The sequence below is a fragment of the Nomascus leucogenys genome, chromosome 9, assembly GCF_006542625.1.
Source record: "Nomascus leucogenys isolate Asia chromosome 9, Asia_NLE_v1, whole genome shotgun sequence".
In the NCBI taxonomy this organism is placed as follows: Eukaryota; Metazoa; Chordata; class Mammalia; order Primates; family Hylobatidae; genus Nomascus; species Nomascus leucogenys.
The window spans coordinates 49,929,554-49,955,129 of record NC_044389.1 but is presented as its reverse complement, the minus strand read 5'-3'; the positions used below and the strand labels follow the sequence as shown (position 1 = coordinate 49,955,129).

Below are 25,576 nucleotides of genomic sequence, written 5' to 3'. Positions count from 1 at the left end.
GATATGGACAGTATGTGTCATGCATTTGTACACATATAAATATTAGTACAAGAAGATTCATTCCAGTGTCTCAGATAAGAATAATCATTTTTGTGATGTGGCATGGAAAAATTAAGTACTGGAGAAAGTAATTTGTAGTGATCCTTTAATATGTTAGTAAAATTACTTAACTAGTTAGCTACCTCAATAGGAAGCTCTAAGTATCTTTCTACATAGCTTGTGATATATTTTAAATATGTATTAAACATCTTAAACTTCACTGATACAGTGTTTAGTAATATGTGCTATGGGTAACTATTTTAATATGTTGGATAGTAAAACTAAATGTAACGGTTCCAACATTTCTCCTGGGAGTGATTTTGGCAGACATATGTTATTTGTCAGAGTTTCCAGCAGAAATCTTAGAAATCAAGAGAAAAAATAGACCCTATTATACCAAACAATGTTGCAAACCACAATAGAAAACAAGTATTTAAAGCTGTTTTTTGTTTTCTTTTCTTTTGTTTTGTTTTGTTTTGGCAGCCCTGAAATAACAAATCTGAAACACTAGAAACGAACGTGTATTCTGTAATGGAAAAGTCTAATACTGGCATGGCACAATAAATGAGAATATTTAAATTAGAAACAAGAGATTAGGCAAAATCCTTTCTGAAATGAGTGTTCCCCCTACACCCTGAAGTTTTCCTTTAGCTGAGTGGGTGGATTTGACAGTCACTGTTTTGTACACTTTCACTTACTGTAATGAGCTAAAATTTTATTCAAGTGTGGCTGACATGAAAGCTGATGATGGATGTGTAGAATCATTCTTCCAGTTACCACAGCAACATCCTTGTCATCACCAAGCCAGGAGGTATGCTCAAGGTTTAAGGGACAATTTTTCAAGGAAAAGATTTTCAAAATCCTGAAAACTGTCTTTCAATTGGAATAGTGTCCTGAGGAGCAGAAATATGCAGCTACACATATCCTGAAATTTGATGAATTACTGAGGAAAAACTGTGGGATGAGACAAGAATACAGAGGTGATAATACGGGAAGCTTAAGAGGAAAAATTCTTATTAACTCCTTGTCTTTTACAATTCTCTGTTTGAGGCCGGGTGCGGAGGTTCACACCTGTAATTCCAGCACTTTGGGAAGTGGAGGCGGGTGGATCACAAGGTCAGGAGATCGAGACCATCCTGGCTAACACAGTGAAACCCCGTCTCTACTAAAAATACAAGAAATTAGCTGGCATAGTGGCGGGCGCCTGTAGTCCCAGCTACTCGGGAGGCTGAGGCAGGAGAATGGCATGAACCCGGGAGGCGGAGCTTGCAGTGAGCCCAGATCGCGCCACTGCATTCCAGCCTGGGCGACAGTGCGAGACTCCGTCTCAAAAAAAAAAAAAAAAAATTCTCTGTTTGGAAGTACTTCTTATGTTATAATGAAGACTCACTTTCTACAAGGCTGGAGAAAATTACTTGACTAAGTATGAAAAATGCTTTGTTTGAAAGACATAACTTCTCAAACATAATAAACAAAACGTCCACGCCTTGTGCTAATGGAGATGAAAGCTTTTATAATTAAGTGGTAGCCATGAAGAACAATGATAATTTTATATGGTCTACATTAGACCCGGACTTTTCCAAAGAAGAGAGATAACATAAACAAATCATTGCAAATAGATTTTTACTACTGGTTGTAGAATGTGGCCTTGTTTTACTATGGATAAGACTATATACATGGTTTCCTTTGGAAACTAGAGCTGAAGGCATTACCATGAGCTGCCTTCCACAACCCAAGGAAAAACAAATCCTCAACTCCTTCCTCATTCACAGTTGATAAGACTCTGCTCTGTTAGATTTCTAGTGGGGAATGTAAGAGAACCCCAATTGAGAGCTCACTAGACTGTGCCTACCTTCCCAGTGTCTTTAAGAACACTGCTTTCCATTTGTCTGTCAATGAACATTTAGGTTGTTTCCATAGCTTGACTATTATGAGTAGTGCTTCAGGAAATACCAGTATGCTAATATCTCTTTGAAACCATTAATGGACTATTTATTCAACCTTAAAAAAGAAGAAAATTCTGTAATATGTGACAACACGGATGAACCTTGAGGACATTACACTAAGTGAAATAAGCCAGTCACAGATGGGCACATACTGTGTGATTCCATTTATATGAGGTATAGGCAAATTCATAGAATCAAAGAGTGAAATGATGGTTACCCAGGGCTGGGGTGAGGGGAACTGGGGAGTTGCTTGCTAATCAATGGGCATAAAGTTTCAGTTATGTAAAGTGAAAGAGTAGAACTTATCCTACTTATTCTGCTGTGCAACATGGTGCCTATGGTTAACAATACTGTATTGTATACTTCAAAACTTGTTAAGAGGGTAGATCTCATGTTAAGTGTTCTTATCACAATAAAATAAAATTTAAAAAAATAACAGTGCTTTTTAAACCAGACCTGTCTTTCCTCATTTGTTATACATGGTTGAACTTAAACAAGGTAATGAACAGGTGAGAAAAATAGAGAAGAAAAAATTTAGAGAAGAACTAAAATCAAAATTTTTAAAAAGTTGATGATAATTTTTAAAAAGCATGGTTCACTATAAGGATAATTTATACATTTTATGCAAATAAATGTGAAGCTTTTGATTATTCCAATTCGAGTAACAGGAATCTCTATATCATTATTTTATGTCAAAGTTTTGGGAATTAAATAGCAAGGAAGCACAGATATAGATGTAGCTAGAAAAAATACCATTCTGACAGAACATGAGGAGAGCCTCACACTTTTCCATAAAACTTACTGTTCACATTCTAGTTTCTTAAAGTCCTAGAACTCATTTAGTGCAATTCCTACCAATGCAGAAGGCCCAGTGGCAGTTCCTCATGCTGGGAAGCTCTTCTCAGGGAGTAAATCAGACTTTCTAGCTGGTTTTAGTTTCCAGAGATGTCTGCCTTGTATTTAACCCAAAATTACCTCTCAGCCTTTTCTGTTCAATAGGCAGAGTTCTATGAGAAGCCTACTTCCACTTAAATGGTAACTTTATAGAATCTATTTGAAAGAAAAACCTATTCTACATCACTAGTAAACTTAAGCCAGATTAAAATGTAAACAAATGTAATTTTTTTGTTTTAGTTAAAAGTAATCAAAAAAGGAGATCATTGGGTACTTTCCCTTGCTTTCCAATAAAAGTACAGGGCATCGTTTTATCCATCTGGAGATCTTTTAGATTTCTAATAATTTCTAAAGTTAGAGATTCAAAAGCATTCCTCTGTAGTCAATTTCTAAGGCCGGGGCTCTAGAATAAAGACTGGAAATTGTTAAGTCCACAAGCTGAATTCTGTCCACCAATAAGATGTCTTTGACTCATGTAATGTTTTGGAAAATAAACCAATTTCTTAAACTTTGGTGATTTCAAATTTTTAAAAATCCAGATTCCTGGTTTCTTGAGAGATTGGCAATATCAGACTCATGCTTCCCCGGCAAAAATAAGAGGATCTCAGGCCAGGCGCCGTGGCTCACGCCTATAATCCCAGCACTTTGGGAGGCTGAGGCGGGCGGATCACAAGGTCAAGAGATCGAGACCATCCTGGCCAACATGGTGAAACCCCATCTCTACTAAAAATACGAAAAATTAGCTGGGCGTGGTGGTGTGTGCCTGTAGTCTCAGCTACTCAGGAGGCTGAGGCAGGAGAATCGCTGGAACCCGAGAGGCAGAGGTTGCAGTGAGCCGAGATCGTACCACTGCACTCCAGCCTGGCAACAGAGCGAGACTTCATCTCAAAAAAAAAAAAAAAAAAAAAAAAAAGAGGATCTCCAGTTTGACACAGTCTCCACCACTCCCTATTGCCCCTTTTAGTAAGACTATACATCCCTGCCATTTATCATTGCATTTTCACTGTTGTTTCCCCAAAACCTAACCTACTTTACTTATTTATATTTCTTGCTAGCCTCTGTAAATACCTGAGTTTGAGAGTCCTGTGCTAACCCATGGTTTCAACCATTTTTAAAGCATGAAGACACAATATAATTATGCTTTTGATATCTGTTAATTGAAAAATGGGAAAAAATTATGTAACTTCAGCACTATCTTTAAACAAATTTATCTTTGATAAATCACAACTGTATCTACAAATATTTGTATATTTATATGTAAGAGTAATATTTAGTTCATGGATGATCCATAAAGCACACATGAAGCAGTGAACCTTTGCACTAAGTCTTATGTTTTCCCAGGGATCCATAAGCCAAAGGTTGGGAATCACTGGTCCAGTAAAAGGAATTCTGGACTGGGAATTGGGAGACACAAACCTTAGTCCCATCCCCTCATTGAACAGGCTATCATTGGTGATTTGAGGCAAGTCAAATAACCTTTTGTGGCCTCAATTAACCTTGATGTCCTCATGAGCAAAGCAAATAGACTACATAATTGTTGAGAAATTTCCATCAATAAAACACAATAATATTATGCCTTATGACTCCTTTTACCTACCATAAAAACCCAGACATCTACAAAACTCCCAAAAAGTATACTTTGATGGATTAAAGGAAAGAATTGCCATGGAAAACCTGAAAACACAATGAAAACTAACTCTACCATTTCCAGATTTAGACACAATACCATATTTTCTGTCCCAAACCATGTTTGAAAAACTAGTAGTACATCTGCAAATACATTCTCCCAAAGAGAAGTTTTTATTACAGATACATTTCACTTGAATTCAGATATCTGGGCTATATTTATGAGACATGCAAGTTGATGGAAATGAGCACACAACTACTAAGAGTCAGAGTCAAAATCAGAACCCAGATCCACTTGACTCCAAATCCTGTGCTCAGAGCCTCTACATCCTATTACCACTGTCCCAGGGTTTCAATGCTTAGAGAGCTTAGACTAATGCTAGGTACATAAATGTGGTCAATAAATATTGATAATCTGAGAATGTTTGTAAGTCCAGCACACAATAGATCATTATTTCAGTATATAACGTAAAAAATTTTAATATTATAACTGTAATATTAAAACACTGGGCATCACTCCAACTCACAGTATCTTGCCTTAGAATTTCCTCTGTTAGAGAAGTCTGTAATTGTAGCAAATACAAGTTTCCTACCTAATGTACATTTTCACCTTCTATCTTCTAACAGAATCCTTACTTTGTTTATGACAAATATACACCCAGTTAAAATATACACTCATCAGATTCTCTTGCAGTCAGAAGTTGCCATGAAACCCAGATCTAGCCAAGGATGCAAGTCTTCTGAGTGGGGCTTTCAAGAAAGCTATTGTTTTCCTAATAAAAAAGGACAGATTTGGCTAGTATATGCCTTTTACCTTCATCCTTCCTTACTTCTTGCCCAAAGCATGGACACTTCTCCCTGCAGGGGAAGTGCCCAGGCATGACCATGATGATAAAAACCACACCTAGGACAGTGAAGAAGGAAGGCAGAAAGAGCATGAATTCTGCCTGGACTTCTTGCTTAGAAAAAGAAACCCCAATTGTTATGCTAATATGGTAAATTTTTCATTGTATACAACTGGGTATCCTAATGCATATAAAGATATAGTAATTGATACTCCCAAATTATCAACAGTAAAATAAGAGTTTGATAAATGTAACTTACAGTTCTTAGGGTATTGTCATGCCTCTATCATGAACCACTGCATTTTTAGATACTTTGAGTTATTCATTCTCTAGCTTTACACTAAGCCTAAACAGATCTAGCCCTTGTTGACCTGGACTTTAAACATACTATAGAAATACAGGGAAAATCAATGAGTAATAATGTGAGTAAATCAATGAGTAATAACAAAACATGTTTAGCAAAACAAATTTTTCCAAAGTAGTTTTTTGTGTCAAAAAGTAACAATAAAGTCTTGTTTTCCTTTGTTTCCTGATTCAGAGCCTTCTGACCAATATACCCTAAAGCACTGGTTTGCTCCTAATAGGTCAGAGGTGTGCCAAGCTGCTGCTTCACCTCAGTCCACAGGTCAACTGGGTAGGACCTAGACTGGCCAGAGTCCCCAGGGCTGGTTGCCTTTGATCATAAGAGTCTCGTCCACTTACCTCAATCTGCTATGCAAACATTCTCATTGTCTATGCACATGATGAGAAAAGGGTGGGGAAGCACTACCCTATATGACAGCTAGATGCTATCAAAATCATAATGGTGGTGGGAGGAAAATAGCCTATTTATAATACTAGATGGACCAAACATTAGTTTACACACACAACATCATTTTATTCTCAGCAAAATCAAGAATGGTCAATAGGGCAGTTATGTTTATATCAAGGTTCAAGGATGGATGATTTGCCCACTGACACTCACTGCTGAAAAACAGCAGAGCCCAGACTTTCAAATCAAGAATTTCTACATCCACACACTATGCTTTTTTTGACATACCTCTCTATATGATGACATTCCAAGTTTACACAGATCTTTAAAAATAGTGTTTTGATTTCTTTCTCTGAAGAAAATTCAAATGGTTTTCTTTGTTTTCTCTTGTGACTGCCATGCAAACACTAATGTATGTTGAAACTGATACTCTCTTAGAACTTAGCAGGACTGAGAAAGCATAACACTAATCAACATACTTGGCTGTACCAATTTTCTTTTTACAGCTCCCTACCCTTGAGAAGCAGACAGCCAACCCTTGTTATTTTGTGTAAGTAGAAAAGTGAATTTTTGCCCACCATGCTAGAAATCTCCTCAAAAGTATCTATTAAAAAGTGAACACAATAAAAGTAAAAGAGTATGCTACCATTGAGTATGCTTAAATTTTTGTTTTGTTTTGCTTCGTTTTGTCAGAGATTTGTATTGCCTTTCCACACAAGGGAAGAATATAGAGAAATTAAAGAAACTGTCAAAAGTAAACTACATACTTAACAGATAAAAGAAAATATAAATTTTAATCCACAGGGCAATCACCGTCAAGAGATATTATTGAAATAAACAAAATTTAAGTTTCCTAGCCTTGTTTTAGAAAGCTGGGCAACCAATAGATTTCAATGGCTAGAAGTGATACTTTACTTTCTTTATAACAATGCAGAAACAAAGAGGATACATTCATAAAAATAGGGAGGTATGGTAAGATCTATAAGTAGCTAATATAGACAGATTAAAAAGCATAGGCAATATCTAACGTATTAACCAGAATATTAATTCTCTGTTCAGAAAACAAGAACATAATGGGATGGTTGAGCATGCACGGCATAAAACGATATATGTAAGCAAACATGAGTTACAGAATATAATACATGAAATGGTTACCAGAGGTGAGGTTGTGGCAGGTTTAGAATATCATGTTTAAAGACATGGGCTGCAGATCCAGAATACCTGGGCTCAATTCCAGGCTCTACTGTTTATCAGTTGGGTGATGTTAGCACACTTAAATTTTTAGTATACAAAAATGGTTACTTTCTTGATCCTATCAACAGTTAAGATGGTAATGCAGAGTAGCCAATCATATACCCAAAAGATGCAATCCTGAACTCCCTAATCCTTAATGTTGAAATCCTAAAAGATCAGAACCCCTAAAGCTAATATCCTAAACATTGCAATCCTAAAAGTATAATTCTGGAAAAAAAATTTTTTAATCTTTAAAGATATTTACATTTTTAAAAGGTGACTTATTTGATAAACAACATGACAGAACACTCCATAAGCCACTTTACACAATAAAACAGCCAATAAAACAGCATAAACACTCAGGTATACTAATGACAGTCACAGGGGTATAACAGTTAAGATGAGAGGAACTATATTTATAGAGAAATAGGGTCAAAAAGGGAAATGTATACATATATCCCTCTAATTGGTAATTGTGTGCACCCAGCTTTATGTAACTGCAATCATCTGAATTACTATGATGAACAACCTATGTCTTTTGACAAGATTGATCAAAAACCAAGATGGCTGAGATAGGAAAAAAACAAAACAAAACATACGACGAGTCACCACCCACAAGAGCCAAGATTTTGAGAAATTTTGTCTTTCACAAGTGCAGATGTATGAAAAGGACACCTCTTCATTTATTGAGGAAGTTTCAATGTTTTTATATACATGTACAATGCTTACACACAAAGTCAATGTTGTGATAATGTAGTTTTGTGGAGTCAAATTTGAAAAAAAAAAAAAACATTAAATCAGTTAGAACTCTTTGAAAGTCTCTACACATTTTATACCTCCAATTTATACCGGATGTTGGTAACATGGCTCAGGCTGAAGAAGCCTCAGGATTCTGGGGATCAATGATGTAAGTTCTGGAGTCTAAAGTCCAGCAAGCCTGGAGTTCTGATGTCTAAGGCAGCAAAAGAAAAGTCTGTCCCAGCTCTCAGAGACAGACCAATTTGCTTTCTGTATTATTATAGTTCTATCCCGGCCCCAGCTGTTTGGATGGTGCCCACCAACACTGAGGGTTGATCTTCCCCACCAAACCCACTCAGGCTCACACACTCATTTCCTCTGGAAACACCTTCACAGACACACCCAAAATAATATCTTACCAGATTTCTAGGTATTCTTTAATACAGTCAAGTTGACAAGTAAAATTAAGTCCACAAGTCCACCCCTTGTCAACTTGACAACCATGCACATCTTCTTAAACCATACTTAATTTCCAAATAAAGACAATAACAAGAAAATGGTTCCACCAAACATGATTCAACTACCCCATGTTTGTGATTTTCAGGATTTTAGATGTTAGGAACTTAGGCTTTAGGGATTTTGATCTTTCCGATATGAACACTTGGAACTGGTGTTCAGAAATGTGTCTTTTAGGATTATCCAAACCTGTAAAACTAAAGCACTATATAAAAAGTAGAATTGTTATTCAATTGTTAATCGATTCCTTATTTTCAATAATTCTTTTTAACCAAATTTTCATCAACCACAAAATGTGCATGAGGCATACAATAAATTTTGCCACTCAGTAATAAGAAAGCCAAAACTATACATCGGAATAACATGAGTGCAAACCTTATGCCAACTTTCCAACAGCAAACTGTAGGCAAGTTCGCTGTAAAAGCCAGGCTAACCTAGTTCTAGCACACACAAAGCACATTTGGAAGGCAATTCAGTTCTTCCAATATGTACTGGGATAACCTTTCCTATTCTACAAGACCGAGTCAGAGTCACCACTGCCCCAATACTATGCTTTTTATCCTGAGATGTAAATCAATAATCATTTCAGCAGCTAACTGAAAACATAAATGCTTCTTTTTAGTACATTTTTGATTTCTCAACATACTTAGTAAGAGGTAAGTCTATACTGGCCAAGTAAGTCTATCTTCAGAAATAAAGTCCTATTGGTCTTCACAAAGGCTGAAAAAATGTCTGTTCCAGTGGTAAGTTTCAATATGTCAAATTTAAGTAACATCTTTACCCTGTTTAAAGTGTATATCCAAAGTTAATCTAAGCTGCAATGTGTATTTAGTATTATAAGGTGTCTCTAAAACTTAAAAATATGCTAAAATTTCCACAAATTCTTAATTTTTAATCTTTAATTTCTGAGTTTACAAATTTTCCTAATATTAGTATGCGTGCACAGAAGTATGTTAAAAGCAAGAACATGCAATATCCTAAGCAACCATAAATAGAGAAACTAATTAAAAAATGAAGTGCTGGGCCAATGAACACCTTGAGTGAATATCAAATGAATATTCTTACAGCATGATTTCAGTTCCAAAAGTACCATAGCAACATATAAATGTTTAAAAAAGCTATCCAAATAACCTTGGTTAAAACATGTCATCTCGTTATCTGTTTCCAAAATTATGCTTCTTAGGAATAACTTTTAATTAAATTCTCCTAGCATTCAAACTTACTTTGAATCCCAGCACTCTTCCAAGCACTGTATAAATCATATTAAAACTTTCTAAGTTGATATTTATTGATGGCCAAACACACACAATCACATATAGTGTTATACTTAATGAAATGGCTTTAAGTTTTTCTTAAATGGATTTTAAGTTGGCAAATAGGTTTTATACTGAGCAAGAAAATGTTTCATTTCTGTGGAAACTTCATTCAATTTCCATCTTGACAGGGTTTCATTTTCTGTAACCAATCATAAGAAAGGTCAACAGTGGGCACAAAGTAAAGTTCACACGCATGACAGACTAAGGTTTACAGCTGCACATCCTGCTCCTGAGAAGTCTGGACACTCCTCCCAGAGAGGCCCAACAGAGGACAAGAGGAAAAGATGGAGGATATATAAGCTGCCTCAGCTGCAACTTCCTGAATGAAGAAGTCTTCATACACCTACACACACACACACACACACACACACACACACACACCAGCCAATGAATGGAAATGTGGTACATTTTTAAAGTACTCACATTTCACATAGAACTTTTAATAACTTCTTACTTTCAGAGAGACACAGGCTCAATCCATGCTCATGGAAATTAGCTTTACACAAAATATAAATAATAATATTGAATTTGATACAAAATAACATGAATGCCTTCATGAGTTACATTGCAGTTATTATTGGAAGTGAAGGTAGTTAGATTTTATGATGTTTAATCATATTTCTCTAAAATTAGCAGAACCTACTTTACCGGGATGTTTAGGTATTATTCTGGATAATACCAATTAATTCAAATTCAAAATAAAATAAGAAAAGTCAAAATATAAGGCTGGGCATGGTGGTTGATAGTTGTAATCTCAGCACTTTGGGAGGCCAAGGAGAGAGGATCGCTTGAGCCCAGGAGTTTGAGACCAGCCTGGGCAACATAGTGAGACCCCATCTCTATTTAATTAAAAAAAAATACACTTACACACACATATGTAATATCTGTGTGTATATATGTGTGTGTATATATAAGTATATATGTTATACATACACACGTGTGTGTGTGCATGTGTATATATACATATACATGTATATACACAGACTCATATATGATATATATTATGTATATACACATATAGATATACATACTGGACATATATATACAGGTGTGTATATATATATACACACACAGGTATATATACATTGGAAATTGGGATATATATATATTTTATATATATATATAAAAAACACTACTGAAAATGGCAATTTCCAATCCTATAATATTGTGTAACATCTCAAAGAAACAGTTTTTAAAGTTTGAAATGACCATCTCACAGAGAATATATCAATAGAAACTCTTTGAATAGGATGTACTACATTTTATTTTTCCTTACAGATAATACGCTCTGTATTTTGCTATTTTAACAAGGTCTAGACTCTAAGGAATATTAATTAGACAAGCAATTAGAAGGCAGGCCATGTCACTACCATGCCATTGCAGAAAAATACTGCAGTGGAAACCTCTAATCCTATAGGCCAGGGGTCCCCAACCCCAGGCTGCAGACAGGTACCCGTCCGTGGCCTGTTAGGAACCGGGCACAGCAGGAGGTGTGCAGTGGGCAAGCAAGCATTACTGCCTGAGCTCCACCTTCTGTCAGATCAGCGGCAGCATTCGATTCTTACAGGAGTGTGAACCCTACTGTGAACTGCACATATGAGGGATCTAGGTTGCATGCTCCTTATGAGACTCCAACTAATGCCCGATGATGTGAGGTGGAACGGTTTCATCGTGAAACCATGCACCTCCATCCCTGTCCCCTGATGGCAGCTCTTGGTGCCAAAAATGTTGGGGACTGTTGCTATAGGCTGGCTAGCATTCATCAGGCCTCATGAAGTTCCAAACAACTCCAGTGAAGACGGTTACCTCCTCTTCCCAAAACAGTATTTATTTTGAAACCTGTTTCGTGTATCAGTGATGTTTGTGTCCCATATCTTTGTTAGACACTCACCTGTAATTTTCTGCAGCAAAGGTGACAATTCAGATTCCTCACAGAAGACCTGAGCCAATGCTTTCTTGACTTTTTCTTCTGCTTCACACAGGTCTTTGTCTACTGTGAGCTCTCCGGTGACAGAATAAATATATATGAGAAGGATCAGCAGTTCCTCAGGGCTGTAGTCCTCATTGGTTCTCTGGGTTACAGGCTTAATCATGGGCAACAGCTGATTTAACACAATGGACATTGCTGACTCCCCAATGCTCTAAAATAAAAGATGATATGAAAATATGTCAATCTTGTACAAAGACATAATTTATGGATTACATTAGTCTAATGATAGCTTTCAAACAAGTCTGTGTATGATATTTACTGACTGCATCACTTTTTATTTGTGTGTTTCTTGTCCTGGAGAGAATACTACAAGAAGTTTGGAATTAGAGTTTTTGTTTTGAAAGTCCTAATTTATAAAATGGCTAGTCAAGTTGTAGGTTCCATTATATCATCTTAATATTGCTTAAACAAATAGAAGTCCATTAATTTTAAAGAAAAAAAAAGTAAGTACTTCAGATACTTGAAATTTAAAAGAAAAATAGTATATTTGTAAGATAATATTATTTAACAAAAAAACAAACATGGCAGCATCTATATATCCAAATGAATGCTGACACTACTTCAGAGGAATCACCTCAGATTTTCCGGCATATTCTTTATAATAGTCTCTATATCAGCAAATACTAGCCAGAGTACTTTTTAAAACAACAAAAAGTCACTTTCTGCTAAATCTGATGAATAAAATACAGAATCACACAGGGTAATGTCACTTAGGGTTCAAAATTTCTTTGAGTGAGTCAGTAGATAACTCGCATTAAATTAAAAAAAAATTGCCTTTATATCTTCCACAACTTCTCGAGTGATATTTAGCAGAGGATTTCAAAATACTTTGAATGTGATAATAGCACTGTATTACTGGAGTAACTGTATAAGTTCCCAGAAACTGTATATATTTCTATCATAAATTCTGAGATTTTGGTGGATACAGAAATCCTCATCTTAAATAATATGATTTAACAGCTCTTAAAATATAAAATAATCCTATAGAAAAACTCTACACTTTGTATTTATATTCAATACAAATTGAATATTATATTCAAATCAGGGGCCAAATTAATACAACTTGCAACTTACATTATTCATTCAGAAGCATTCATTGAGCATCTACTATGTTCTAGGCACTAGGTCTAGGAATACAGCAGTGCACAAAACGAATTCCATGCTTTCATAGAGTTTACATTCCAGTTAGAGAAAACAATTAAAAAGCAAAACAAGTAAAACATAATACAGCAGCCCGCCCTTATCCATGGTTTTGCTTTCCATGGTTTCACTTACCTGTGGTCCAAAAATATTACATACAGTAAGATATTTTGAGAGAAAGATAGAGAGAGACCCCATTCCTATAACTTTTAGTATAGTATATTATTATAACTGTTCTAATTTTTAGAACAGTATATACAGGATTCAGGACTATGCATAGTTTCAGGAATCTACTGGCAGTCTTGGGTCTTAGAACATATCCCGTGCAGATAAGCAGGGACTAGTGTAGTATATATTAGAGTAGTAAGTGCTATAAAGAAAAATAAAGCAGGAAAGGAAACAACATCTTAAGATGTGGGTCTGTGTGTATGAATATGCACACACAGTTCGGGGCTGCAGTGAGCTATGATTGTGCCAGTGCACTCTAGCCTGCACAACAGAGCAAGACCCTGTCTCTAAAAAAATTTTTTTTAATGCTCAAAGAAGAAAAGCTTTATTGTGGATACAGTTTACATAGGAAAAGTCATGTTAAAAGGAAATATTAGAATAAAGAAATACCAATAGAAACTCTTCTTCTTTTTGAAGAGAAAGTTAACAGCAAACAGCTCAGTGTTGTTCTGTGCTGAAATGATTACCAAAATGAGCTTTTCTAGTCAAGCCATTTCCACACCTGGAAAAATGTGGATAGATCATCTCAAGGTTAAGGTTCACAATTATATTTTATACACAAAAAACAGCTGTTACCATTTATTTCCACTAAAAATCTTGGATGTTCACAATGTACCATAGAAAAATAAAATGTTCAGTCCTTGGAATGGACAAGGTAAAAATGGAAAAGAACACTACAGAGATTTTACTGTCACATGGTGACAAGACACAATTTACCAAGTGTAAACACACACGTGCTTCCAAAGGACCAGGGGGCCAAAAGTTTTGAAGACACCCTAGGGCTGCCCTGTAGCTTCAGGAGTCTCTCTAGAGCAGGGGTGTCCAATCTTTTGGCTTCCCTAGGCCACATTGGAAGAAGCCACACATAAAATATACTACCACTAATGACAGCTGATGAGTTTTTTAAAAATTGCAAAAACAATCTCATAATGTTTTAAGAAAGTTTATGAATTCCCGTTGGGCTGCTGCATTCAAAGCCGTCCTGGGCCACATGCAGCCCATGGATCATGGGTTGGGCAAACTTGCTCTAGAGGAACCTCAAGTGTTTCTTTGCTTAATAAGCTGCCAAAAGTAATTTAAAAGAAAAGAGTCCTGTGGTTGGCCTGTTAAAGGAAGGTCATGAAGGCTGCAGCTTTCATTTTTGCTGTTTACTCTACCACTAACTCCTTGGATGACAATAAACAGATTCTTTCATTGCTTTATGTCCCATTTCTAGAAACCAGCTGTATACATAAAGCATCTATCCTACAGGAGCCCTCTGGGTCTCCCCCCAGAGCAAAATGATTTTTTAAAATACAGTTATAAAAAGTTTATGTAGTTTTAAATTAGAATAGAATAATCATCATGATCATTTGTAAAGATTCATTCACTAACATCTGGCCTTCAGAGCTTCATTTGCAAGTCATTGGTCTATGATATGTGCAAGAGAATAAAATCCCTCATTAGTGATACCCTATCAGTATTCTGTTGTACATACCAATTTCTAAACTTACATTCTAAGTCTGTTTAATGCATCCCAAGAAGCCTATAACTGATCTGAATACAAAGTCAGGAATATTGACCAGTCTTAAAGAGCCATCAGAGACGGCTCTTTAAACAGAATAAAGAGATTCTGTTTCAAAAAAGCTAGATTCCAACCCCGATTGTTCCTCTAACTCCTTAACTTCTCAGGATCTCTTCCTTCTAAAATGACACGATCTGATCAGAGGATGGCTGGGCAATAAGTCATGCCATGCCCAGGTCTTCATTTTCACTTTCTTCCCCTTTTCCTTTTTTAAAAACTTTACCATTGTTGTGAGGGCAGCGATTCATACTCTTACTGCTGGCTACTTAGCAAAACATAAATGCTCAAAAAAGGCCAGGTGTGGTGGCTCATGCCTATAATTCCAGTACTTTGGGAGGCCAATAGGGGAGGATCACTTGAGGCCAGGAGTTTGAGAACAGCCTGGGCAACATAGTGAGACTCCTGTCTCTACATAAAACAAAAAACTAGCTGAGCATGGTGGCATGTGCCTGTAGTCCCAACTACTCAAGAGGCTGAGGCAGAAGGATCGCTTGAACCCATAAGTTTGGGGCTGCAGTGAGCTCTGATTGTGCCAGTGCACTATAGCATGCACAACAGAGCAAGACCCTGTCTCTAAAAAAAAATTTTTTTAATGCTCAAAGAAGAAAAGCTTTATTGTGGATACAGATGGACAAATCCAGAAATAATTGTAGACATGCATGTAACATGGGCTGGCATGGATACATATATTTCCTACTCTGTCCACTGGGAAGTAGTGCTCACTCAGTAGCAATGATCACAGCCAGTGGCCAGATCTTAGTTTCTAATATCATTCTCCAATAAAAGGAAACAGAATCCTCAGAGAAGTGATTCTAGGGATGGGGAAAGGAAAATTCAAGATAAGTCTGCAAGGTCTTTTTTAAAAGTAAGAAAGTGCTAACAAACCAAAATGATAAGCACAAGTCAAAAGGACACACAAGCCAAATGTAAGACTTCCCAGTGACCAAAGCTGGAACAACGTGAACCCCAAAATAAATAAAGTAGTATTTGATTTTGACCCAAAGTATACAATAAATATATGTCAGTCCATATTGATATAAATGAGTGGTTGGATTAATAAGTATAAATGTAGAGGAAGAGACAAATCTTCCTTAAGGAATTCCAAGTAACCTATGTAGATACTTTTACCTTCAGGAGGTAGAGCTTAATTCTCCCTATCCCTTGAATATGGGCTGCACGTAGTGACTTGCTTCTAAAAAGTAGAGTATTTTTGGAAGGGAGAATGAAGGCGTATCTTTACCTTAGCATAACCAGTGATAAAACATATTGATATCATGTCCCTAAGATGATGCCATCTTCCCTAACGTGATTTGATGAGAATGGTGCTTCACCTTTCCAGTATTCTTCCCCAGAACCCATAACCCTAGTCTAACCATGACAAAAGCATGAGACAAATCCCAACTGAGCAACATTCTACAAAATGCCTGGCCAGTACTCCTCCAAACTATGAAGATCATGAACAATCAGGAAAGACCCAAAATCTGTCACATGCCAGTTGAAACTGAAAAAAAAAAACCTAACTACTAAATGTAATTGTAGTATCCTGGATGGGCTCTTGGAATAGTAATAGGACTTTAGGGGAAAATTAATAAAATTTGAATGAAGTCTGGAGTTTATAGTTAATGTACCCATGTTAGTTTATTATATTTGATAAATGCACCACAGTAATGTAAGATTCTAACAATAAGGTAAAGAATATATAGAAACTATACTATCTTGGGAACTTTTCTGTAAATCTAAAGCTATTCTAAAATAAAATGCTTAGGGAAGGTAAAGGAGGAAGAAGGAAGGGGAAAAGAAGAAAGTAAGGGGAAGGGAGGGCAAGGATGAGAAATAAAGACTTCGTGGTCAGGAAGAACTCCTCACAACCAGAGCCATCAGCCAAGATAAGGGACTGACCCAGGAGGCAGTAAAGTCTCCATCAATGGCAAAGAGAGGCAGGGTGGTCATCTGCCCAAGATGAAGCAAAGAGAACCCTGTGCCACTTTGGCTTGGAAGATAAACTAGACTAGACCCTCCTAGTGCTATCCATAAAAGCATGGCTCCAAACTGAATGTTTACACATTTTCTGCTCTTCTCTATTCTTAGAATGGAACCTCGACAATAAGGAAGAAAAAAAATCCATGACTCCATAGATCGAAAACGTTTTAAAGGCAGAAGATAGAATCTCAAGAGGATTAATAATAAGAATGTGGGAATAAGATAATATGCTTGGGTTTCAATCCAGGCTGTACCAATTACTAGCTGTATGACCTTGGGCAAATTATTTACCTTCTCCAAGTCTCAATTTCCTCATCTGTAAAATGGAAACAATACCATAAATGCCTGAATATTAGACAATCCTATATCACAGCCATCCATGTGCATAACATTGGGACAATTGCTTAAACTACTTTGTGGTTTCAAATGACGTAATCCCCACAATAGGGTAGTCTTTGTAAAGAATCAAATATAAGGTGATGCCCTATTTTCTGAGGGCCAATTTGGGGAAAGTACCTGATTTAGGAATATATAATCATAGCTTTTGCTTTATCAGGTTGTTCTGAAGATGTAACATCAGAAGTGAATTACACAACCAGTAAATATAAAATATTACTACCACGACTCCCACCTACTACCCCACAGGTTCCTTTCTTAGAACTGATTAAGATGGTTGGAAAGAGAATTAGACCTTCTAAGAAGAGGAAGTTAGTAGTCTCAAAGGAGGGAGGGGCAGCCTACAAATACTGGGTTTGAAATCACATCTTGGAACTTAACTGCAACAGTCAGTGAAAGGTCAAAGGCAATATAAACATTATTAAACACTGCCATTTAAAAAGGACACGCACAGCAAACCAAATCCGAGACTAAAAGAAAAAAAGGTTTCCTTACAAAGTGCTGAGATTAAGTTTCTCATTTGTTTTGATATAAATGGGCTTACTAGCAGGAGGTAGAAGACTGAAGCTGTGTCTAGAGTGACAAAACTTTTTGTTTATCTGAAGTCTGGGGCTCCTGTTATTCTTGAATGAGTCCTCAGTCACTATGCGCAAAAGGCCCTCTGTAAAATATGTGTTTTCTTTAGAAAAGCTGACCTTTTTGGTTCAATTAAAATGCCACTGCAAAGTCAGAGTTTGTCTCTGTACTGGCTACCTTGGCAGGCACGAGGAGCAAACAGGCTTTATTCCACATGGCTGCAGAGCAGGCCAGGCTGGCTGTACACCTGCCCTTCTATGGTGCACAGCCTGAAAACACTCAGTAAAACTCCAAATCATGCTAAGCTTCTGCTGGAGAACCCATCTCTGCAACTCATCGTGTCAGTCCATTTGTGTTGCTACGAAGGAATACCTGAGGCTTGGTACTTTACGAGGAAAAGAGATTTATTTGGCTCACAGTTCTGCAGGTTGTACAAACATGGTGTTAGCATCTCTTGGCTTCTGGTAAGGCCCCAGGAATCTTCAATCACAAAGGAAGGCAAAGGGGGTGCTCAGCACATCACATCATAAGAGAGACCAAGAGAGAAGTGGGGAGGTACTACACTCTTTTAAAAACAACCAGATCTTGTATGAACTCAAAGCAAGAACTCACTTGTTACAAGCTATTTACTTCCAAGATACAATGGTGGTATAGAAATTGGATAGACGTTCCCATTCCAAAAAGGAGGAATCATGAAGAGGGCACCAAGCTACTAATGAGGGATCTACCCCCATAACCCAAACATCTCCCACCAGGCCCCACCTCCAACACTGGGGATCACATTTCGGTTTTTTTGTATTATTTTTGACAAACCAGACTTTAATAAAATTTCTGTTCATCAGGTGTAATTAATAAGGCAGTAAAAGGTAAATCCAGTCTCCAATATAAACAAAACACTTCAAAAAATCAGTACAAAGTATACCAAAGTTTGAGACTTCATGAAAGAGGATATCCAAATACCATTAGGCACATATACATGTACTCAGCATCATTAATCAACAGGAAAATGCAAGCTACATCCACAGTAAATCCGTATCATACTAACTGGAATGGCTAAGTGAAAAAAAAATTAAAAAAAGAACCTTCCAATATCAAATGTAGGTAAGGATGTGGAGCCACTAAACCTCTCATACACTGCTACAAGGAGTGAATATTGACATAAACACTATTAAAACCTGTTTTGTGACATCCACTAAAGCTGAACACTGGAATTTCTGATGAAGCAAAAACTTCATTCTTAGGTATAGGGGTTTCAATATGAGATTTGGAGGGGGAAAATATCCAAATATCATTCCATCTATGGCCTCCTCAAATCTCATGTCCTTCTCACGATAAAAAATACAGTCATCCCCTCCCAATAGTCCAAGGTCTTGACTCATTCCAGAATCAGCTCAAAAGTCCAAAGTCTCATCATAGACTCAAAGTAACTTCCTTTCACTTACAAGCCTGAAAAATCAAAACAAGCTATTTAATTCCAAGATAAAACGGTGGTATAGAAATTGGGTAGATGTTCCCATTCCAAAAAGGAGGAATCAGCCAAAAGAAAGGGGCAACAGACCTCACACAAGTCTAAAACCCAGCAGGGCAGACATTAAAGCTTAATGCTCCAAAAAAAAATCTTTTGACTCTATGTCTCACATTCTGGGCACACTAGTGTGAGAAGTAGGCTCCCAAGGCCTTGGACAGCCCTGCCCCTGTGGCTTTGAAGGGTACAACCATGAAGGTTGCTCTAATGGGTCAGAGGTAAGTGTTTGCAGCTTTTCCAAGCTCAGGATGCAAGCTGCCAATGGCTCTACCATTCTGCGGTCTGGAGGATGGTGGCCTCCTTCCCACAAAGCTCATCTCGAGAGTGTCCCAGTGTGGAATCTGTGTGGGGGCACCAACCTCACATTTCCCCTCCACACTGCCTTAGTAGAGTCTCTCTGCAGAGGCTCCACCTCTTCAACAGGCTTCTGCCTGGGCATCCAGGCTTTCCAATACGTCTTCTGAAATCTAGGGGGAAGCTACCAAGCCTGCTTCACTCATGCACTCTGCATGCCTACAGTCTTAAAACCATGTGAAACCTGCCAAGGCTTATGGATTGTGCCCTCCAGAGCAGCAACTAGAGCCTCAAAGCTGGGGCCCTTTGAGCCACAGCTGGAGCTGGATTGGCCAGGATCCTGGGAGCAGTGTCCTGAGGCTGCATAGGACAGTGGGGCCTCAGATCTGGCCCCTGAAACTATTCTTTCCTCCTACACCTCTGGCCCTGTAATGGGAGGGGCTGCAAAGGAGATTTCTGATGCTTTCAAGGCCATTTTCTCATTGTTTTGGATATTAGCACTTGGATCCCTTTTAGTCATGTAAAATCTCTCTAGTAAGTTGTTGCTCCACAGTCTGCTTGTATTCCTCTCCTGAGAATGCTCTTTCTATCTCTACTACATGGCCAGATTGTGACTTTTCCAAATTTTTATGCTTTGCTTCCCTTTTAAATATAAATTCCAACTTTAAGTAATTTTTTTTGCTCCTATATCTGGTCATAGGTTGTTAGAAGCAGCCATACCACATCATGAATGTTTTGCTGCTTAGAAATTTCTTCTGCCAGAAACTCTAAGTCATCTTGCATAACATGAGTGACCATCACTCCAATTCTCAATAACTTTCTCATTTCCAACTGAGACCTCATCAGCCTGGGCCATCACTGTCCATATTTCTATCAGCATTTTGGTCACAACTATTGAACCACTCTCTAATAAGCTCCAAACTTTCCCTCATCTTCCTTTTTTCTTCTGAGCTCTCCAAACTCTTCCAGCCTCTGCCCATTCCCAAGTTCCAAATCCACTTCCACATTCTCAAGTATTTTTATAGCAATACCCCATTCCTCATACCAATTTTCTGTGTTAGTTTGTTTGCATTGCTATAAAGGAATACCTGAGGCTGGGTAATTTATAAAGAAAAGAGGTTAATTTCTCTCACAGTTCTGCAGGCTGTACAAGCATGGCACAAGCATCTGCTCAGCTTCTGGTAAGGTCTCAGGAAGCTTTACAATCATGGCAGAAGGCAAAGAGTGAGCTGGCATATCATATGGTGAAAGAGAATGAAGGTCAGGGGAGCAGGTAGCATACTCTTTTAAACAACCAGATCTGAGCAAGAACTAACTCACTCCCGTGAGGAGGGCACCTAGCAATCAAGAGGGATCTGCCCTCATAATCCAAACGTCTCCCACCAGGCCCCACCTCCAACACTGAGAATCACATTTCAACATGAGATTTGGAGGGGACAAATATCCAAACTATATCATCCTCCAAGCTTCAACCAAGCCATGGTGTGTGCAGGCTCATAGGATATTGCCAGTGGGAGCCTGACAGAGTGCTCAAAGGAGCCCACATCCTAGTCCTTGGAATCTGTGACTGTGATACTCTATACGGCAAAAGAGACTTTGCAGATGTGATGAAGGTTGCAGATCTTCAGATGGGAAGATTGCCTACATTATCTGGGTGGGGCCAATCTAATCATATGAGTGCTTAAAAATAGAGGACTTTTCCTGGCTGTGCTGAGAGAGAGATGCGATGATGAAGAATCAGAGAGATTCAACATTTATGGCTTTGAAGATGGAAGAAGGAGGCCATGAGCCATGGAATGCAGGGGGCCTGTGGAAGCTGGAAAGAGCAAGGAAACAAATTCTGTTCCAGAGCCTCCAGAAAGAGAGACAACCCTGATGACATCTTGATGTTAATCAGTAAGACCTTCTGAACAGTAAGAGAACAAATCCGTGTTGTGTTAAGCCACTAAATTTGTGGTGATTTGCTACAGCAGCAATAGAAAATTAACACAAGTGGTTGATGTGAGGTAGGGCCTGAGAAGTTCTGCATCAGGGCACACAACTCAGGCAGAGAATCTGGTACATGGGGGTAGGATGCTGTGGTTTGAATGTTTGTCCCCTCCAAAACTCAAGCTGAAATTTAATTAGTATTGTAACAGTATTAAGAAGTGGGACATTTAAGAGATAATTAGGCCATAAGGGCTCTACCCTCATGGGTGGGATTGGTGCAGTTATAAAGCAGCAAATTCAGCCCTCTCTTGCTCTCTCAACCTTTCCACCTTTCTGTAAGTGATAATGCAGCAAAAAGGCCGCACTAAACGCCAGCACTTTGATATTGGACTTCCCTGCCTCCAGAACCATAAGCCAATAAATTTCTAGTTGTTATAAATTACCCAGTCTCAGGTATTGTTGTAGCAGCACAAAACAGACTAAGACGTAGGGCTCAATATGTACTTGCTGAATGATTAAATGAACAAGCAATAACATGCATGAACAGGCAATTCAGCTGTATCCATTCCATCTGTACCACTAGGGACCCAGTGCATGTCTTCAGGGACGTGAAGAGAGGAAGGGCACAGAGACACACTGAATTTAAAGCTTGCTACTTAATAATTTTACCAAGAACTAGTCAGTTCAAAATCATGTAATCTCATAAGCCAATATTTATCAGATCCAGAATAATTATATAGGAGGACAGCAGTTTTCTAAGTTTGGTCCACAGGCTCCTGAGATCCCAGAGATTCTGTCAAGAGGTCCATGAGATCAAAATTATTTTTGTAATAATAGTAATACATTCTTTACCTTTTTCACTGCATTGACATTTGCACTAATAGTGCAAAAGTATGGTGGGTAAATTTGCTGGTAACAACACAGATAAATGCAGTGGCTCCAAACTAATAGTCACTGAATTCTTTACCACTAGGCCATATATACTCACAGCTGAATTTTGTAAAAGCCAGTTTCACTTAAGAGCTCTTGATATGGCCAGGTACAGTGGCTCACACCTGTAATACCTGCACTTTGGGAGGCCCAGGTGGGCGGATCACGAGGTCAGGTGTTCCAGACCAGCCTGGCCAAGAGACCAGCCTGGTCAATATGGTGAAACCCCATCCCTACTAAAAATACAAAAATTAGCCAGGTATGGTGGCGGGCGCCTGTAATCCCAGCTACTTAGGAGGCTGAGGCAGGAGAATTGCTTGAACCCAGGAGGCAGAGGTTGCAGTGAGCCGAAGATCATACCATTGCACTCCAGCCTGGGTGACAGAGTGAGACTCAACTCAAAAAAAAAAAAGAGCTCCTGACCTGGCGCCATGTCTCACACCTGTAATCCCAGCACTTTGGGAGGCCAAGGTGGGCAGATCATGAGGTCAGGAGATCGAGACCATCCTGGCTAACACCGTGAAACCCCGTCTCTACTAAAAACACAAAAAAATTAGCCAGGCATGGTGGCAGGCACCTGTAGTCCCAGCTATTCGGGAGCCTGAGGCAGGAGAATGGCATGAACCCAGGAGGCGGAGCTTGCAGTGAGCCAAGATTGCGCCACTGCACTCCAGCTTGGGCAACAGAGTGAGACTCCGTCTCAAAACAAACAAACAAAGAGCTCATGACAAAGTGGTCAAAATTATTAATCTTATTGACTTTCAATCCTAAATGTCTCTTTAATATTGTGCATGACAAAATGGGAGTATGTATGAAGCACTTCTGCTGTATACTAACGACAATGGTTATCCCTAGAAAAAGCACTTGTGCAATTGTTTTGAGTTGTGTACTGAAGTAATCTCTTCTTTCATGCAACAGCATTGTTACTTGAAAGAATGACATAGAAGTTACAATTCTTAAGACTTGGCTATTTGGCACATATTTTCTCCAAAATGAGCAAAGTGAGCCTGTTCCTTCAAGGAAAACAACCAACATACTTACTGTCAATGTCAAAATTCTGGCAAAAATTGGAATTCTGGAAAACTTATATATGCCACTGCCAGATGATCTACTCTTAAAAACTTTTCTGATGAGATCAGTGGTGACATTAAATGTGATTTTTTGAATTACATAATAAAATGTGTTGACATTTGGAACATCTGCATAATTTGGTGAATCAAAATGCTTTCCAAATGACCAATGCATGATGTAAGAAAATCAGACATAGGCTAAAGATCCATCCAAAATACAAGGTAGACCAGTGAATTTTAATGTAAAAGGGTACAAAAAGCTCATTGATAGGGTTTCCAATGCCACATTACAACTTAACTTCAAGAAATCACTACTTGTAGAGTTTAGATATAGCATCAAACAAGTATATCCACAAGCATCTAAAAAAGCCATCACAATATTCCTCCCTTTTGCAACTATATGTCTGCATGAGGCTTGATTTTTTTCATATTTTTCAACCAAAACAATATATAGCAGCCTATTGAATGAGGAAGCAAACATAAAAATCCAGCTGTTTTCTATTCAGCAAAACATTAAAGATATTTTCAAAACTATAAACAAATGTCATCCTCATTTTTTTTGTTTTGGAAATATGGTTACTCTTCATAAAATACGTTATTTATACTATGAATCAATGGATTTATTTTTTTTTAAGAATACTTTTCAATTTTCTCAGTATTAATTTCTAACAGTGTAAATATCAATAGTTACCAATTTAAAGATATCAAATCCTAAAAAGAAAGCTCATTATTTTCTACTCTCTTTTCCTCTCTCCACAGCTGAAATACAGATAAAGTGGTTGTAATCCAGCTTCATCTACGTTGTTAGAGAGGAAGGCTGAGAAACAAGATAGAAGGAAGAAGATTAGTTCCCTGGATCAGAGCTTCTCAAAACTTAACGTGCATGTAAATTATCTGCGCTCAGTTAAATTCGTTAGGTCTGGGATGGAGCCTAAAGATACTGCACTTCTAAAAAACTTCCAGGTTGATGTCAATGCTTCTGATCTTGTAGCTCCTTCGAGTCCCCTGGTAAGGTACATGAATGGCCTCAGAACCTTAGCCCAGGTTAAAACCTCCAGTGGAGGGATTATGTAGTTCCAGCACAAATAATGCAGACCACATTTTGAATGGCATGTGGACTGGACCATCCAACTATTTCTAGACTGCAGTGTCAAAGTGAAATAAGCTATCCTGTTCGAGTCCCTATATCACTTCTTTTGGTATAGCACTTTAATCTGCATAATAATATAACACATAAATACATATCTCCAGCCAAATTTCTCTCCTTTGCTAAAAAACCCAGCCAAAACTGCCTATTGGACTTCTCCACTTGTATATCTCACCTGTAAATTTGATTCAATGTGTCTAAAGCTGGAATCACTATTTGTACCCCCAAATTTGCTCTTCATCCTCTACATCCTATACTATTGTGTGGTACCATCACTCTTCCAGTTGACCAAGTCAGAAGCTTGGAGTCTACCAGAATTCTCCCTTGCCCCTGCCACATCAAATCAGCTAAGTCCTGATGATTTTTATATATCCATCCCTTCTTATCCATTCCTTCCCCTACCACTTAAGTTGTAATTACCATCATCTCTAGCCACAATATATCTCATTCTAAAACAAAAAACTGATCCACTTAAAATTATTTAATGTTAAAAGTCCTCCAGACAAAGCCCTTAACATTACATATGCATTCTTTTAATCTTCTTGGCCCCAATTAACTGCTTAGGCTCAACAGTCAGGACTTCTTTTCTCACAGATTACAATTAAACTTTACTGAACTACTTGCATTTGCCTCTGGGCTTTTGTGCATGCAAATCTCCCTGCCTAGACTGTTTTCCCTCTTCACTTTGTCTCAGGATACAACCTAAGCATTATCTTCTTTGACCTTCCCTAAATGGGTTAAATGTGCCTATTTTGCAATCCCAAAGAAGCCTCTTTTTCTGTCTGCCATGGCTCTTATCACCCTAAATTTAATTATCTATTCATATCTAGCTTTCTTCTAAGACTGAAAAATCCTCAATAGCGAGAACCACATCTTATTCCTAATCCCATCTCCAGGACCTAG

The 25,576-nt window shown here is 37.9% G+C and overlaps 1 protein-coding gene across 1 annotated transcript in view; it reads right to left on the bottom strand.

The window, feature by feature from the left end:
- SCFD2 (sec1 family domain containing 2) overlaps positions 1-25,576 on the bottom strand; it is a 527,816-nt gene that overhangs the window by 264,533 nt on the left and 237,707 nt on the right. The window contains exon 5 of the mRNA XM_003268376.4: positions 11,796-12,045. Coding sequence (XP_003268424.1) covers positions 11,796-12,045 — 250 coding nt within the window. The remainder of the gene's footprint in view (positions 1-11,795; positions 12,046-25,576) is intronic.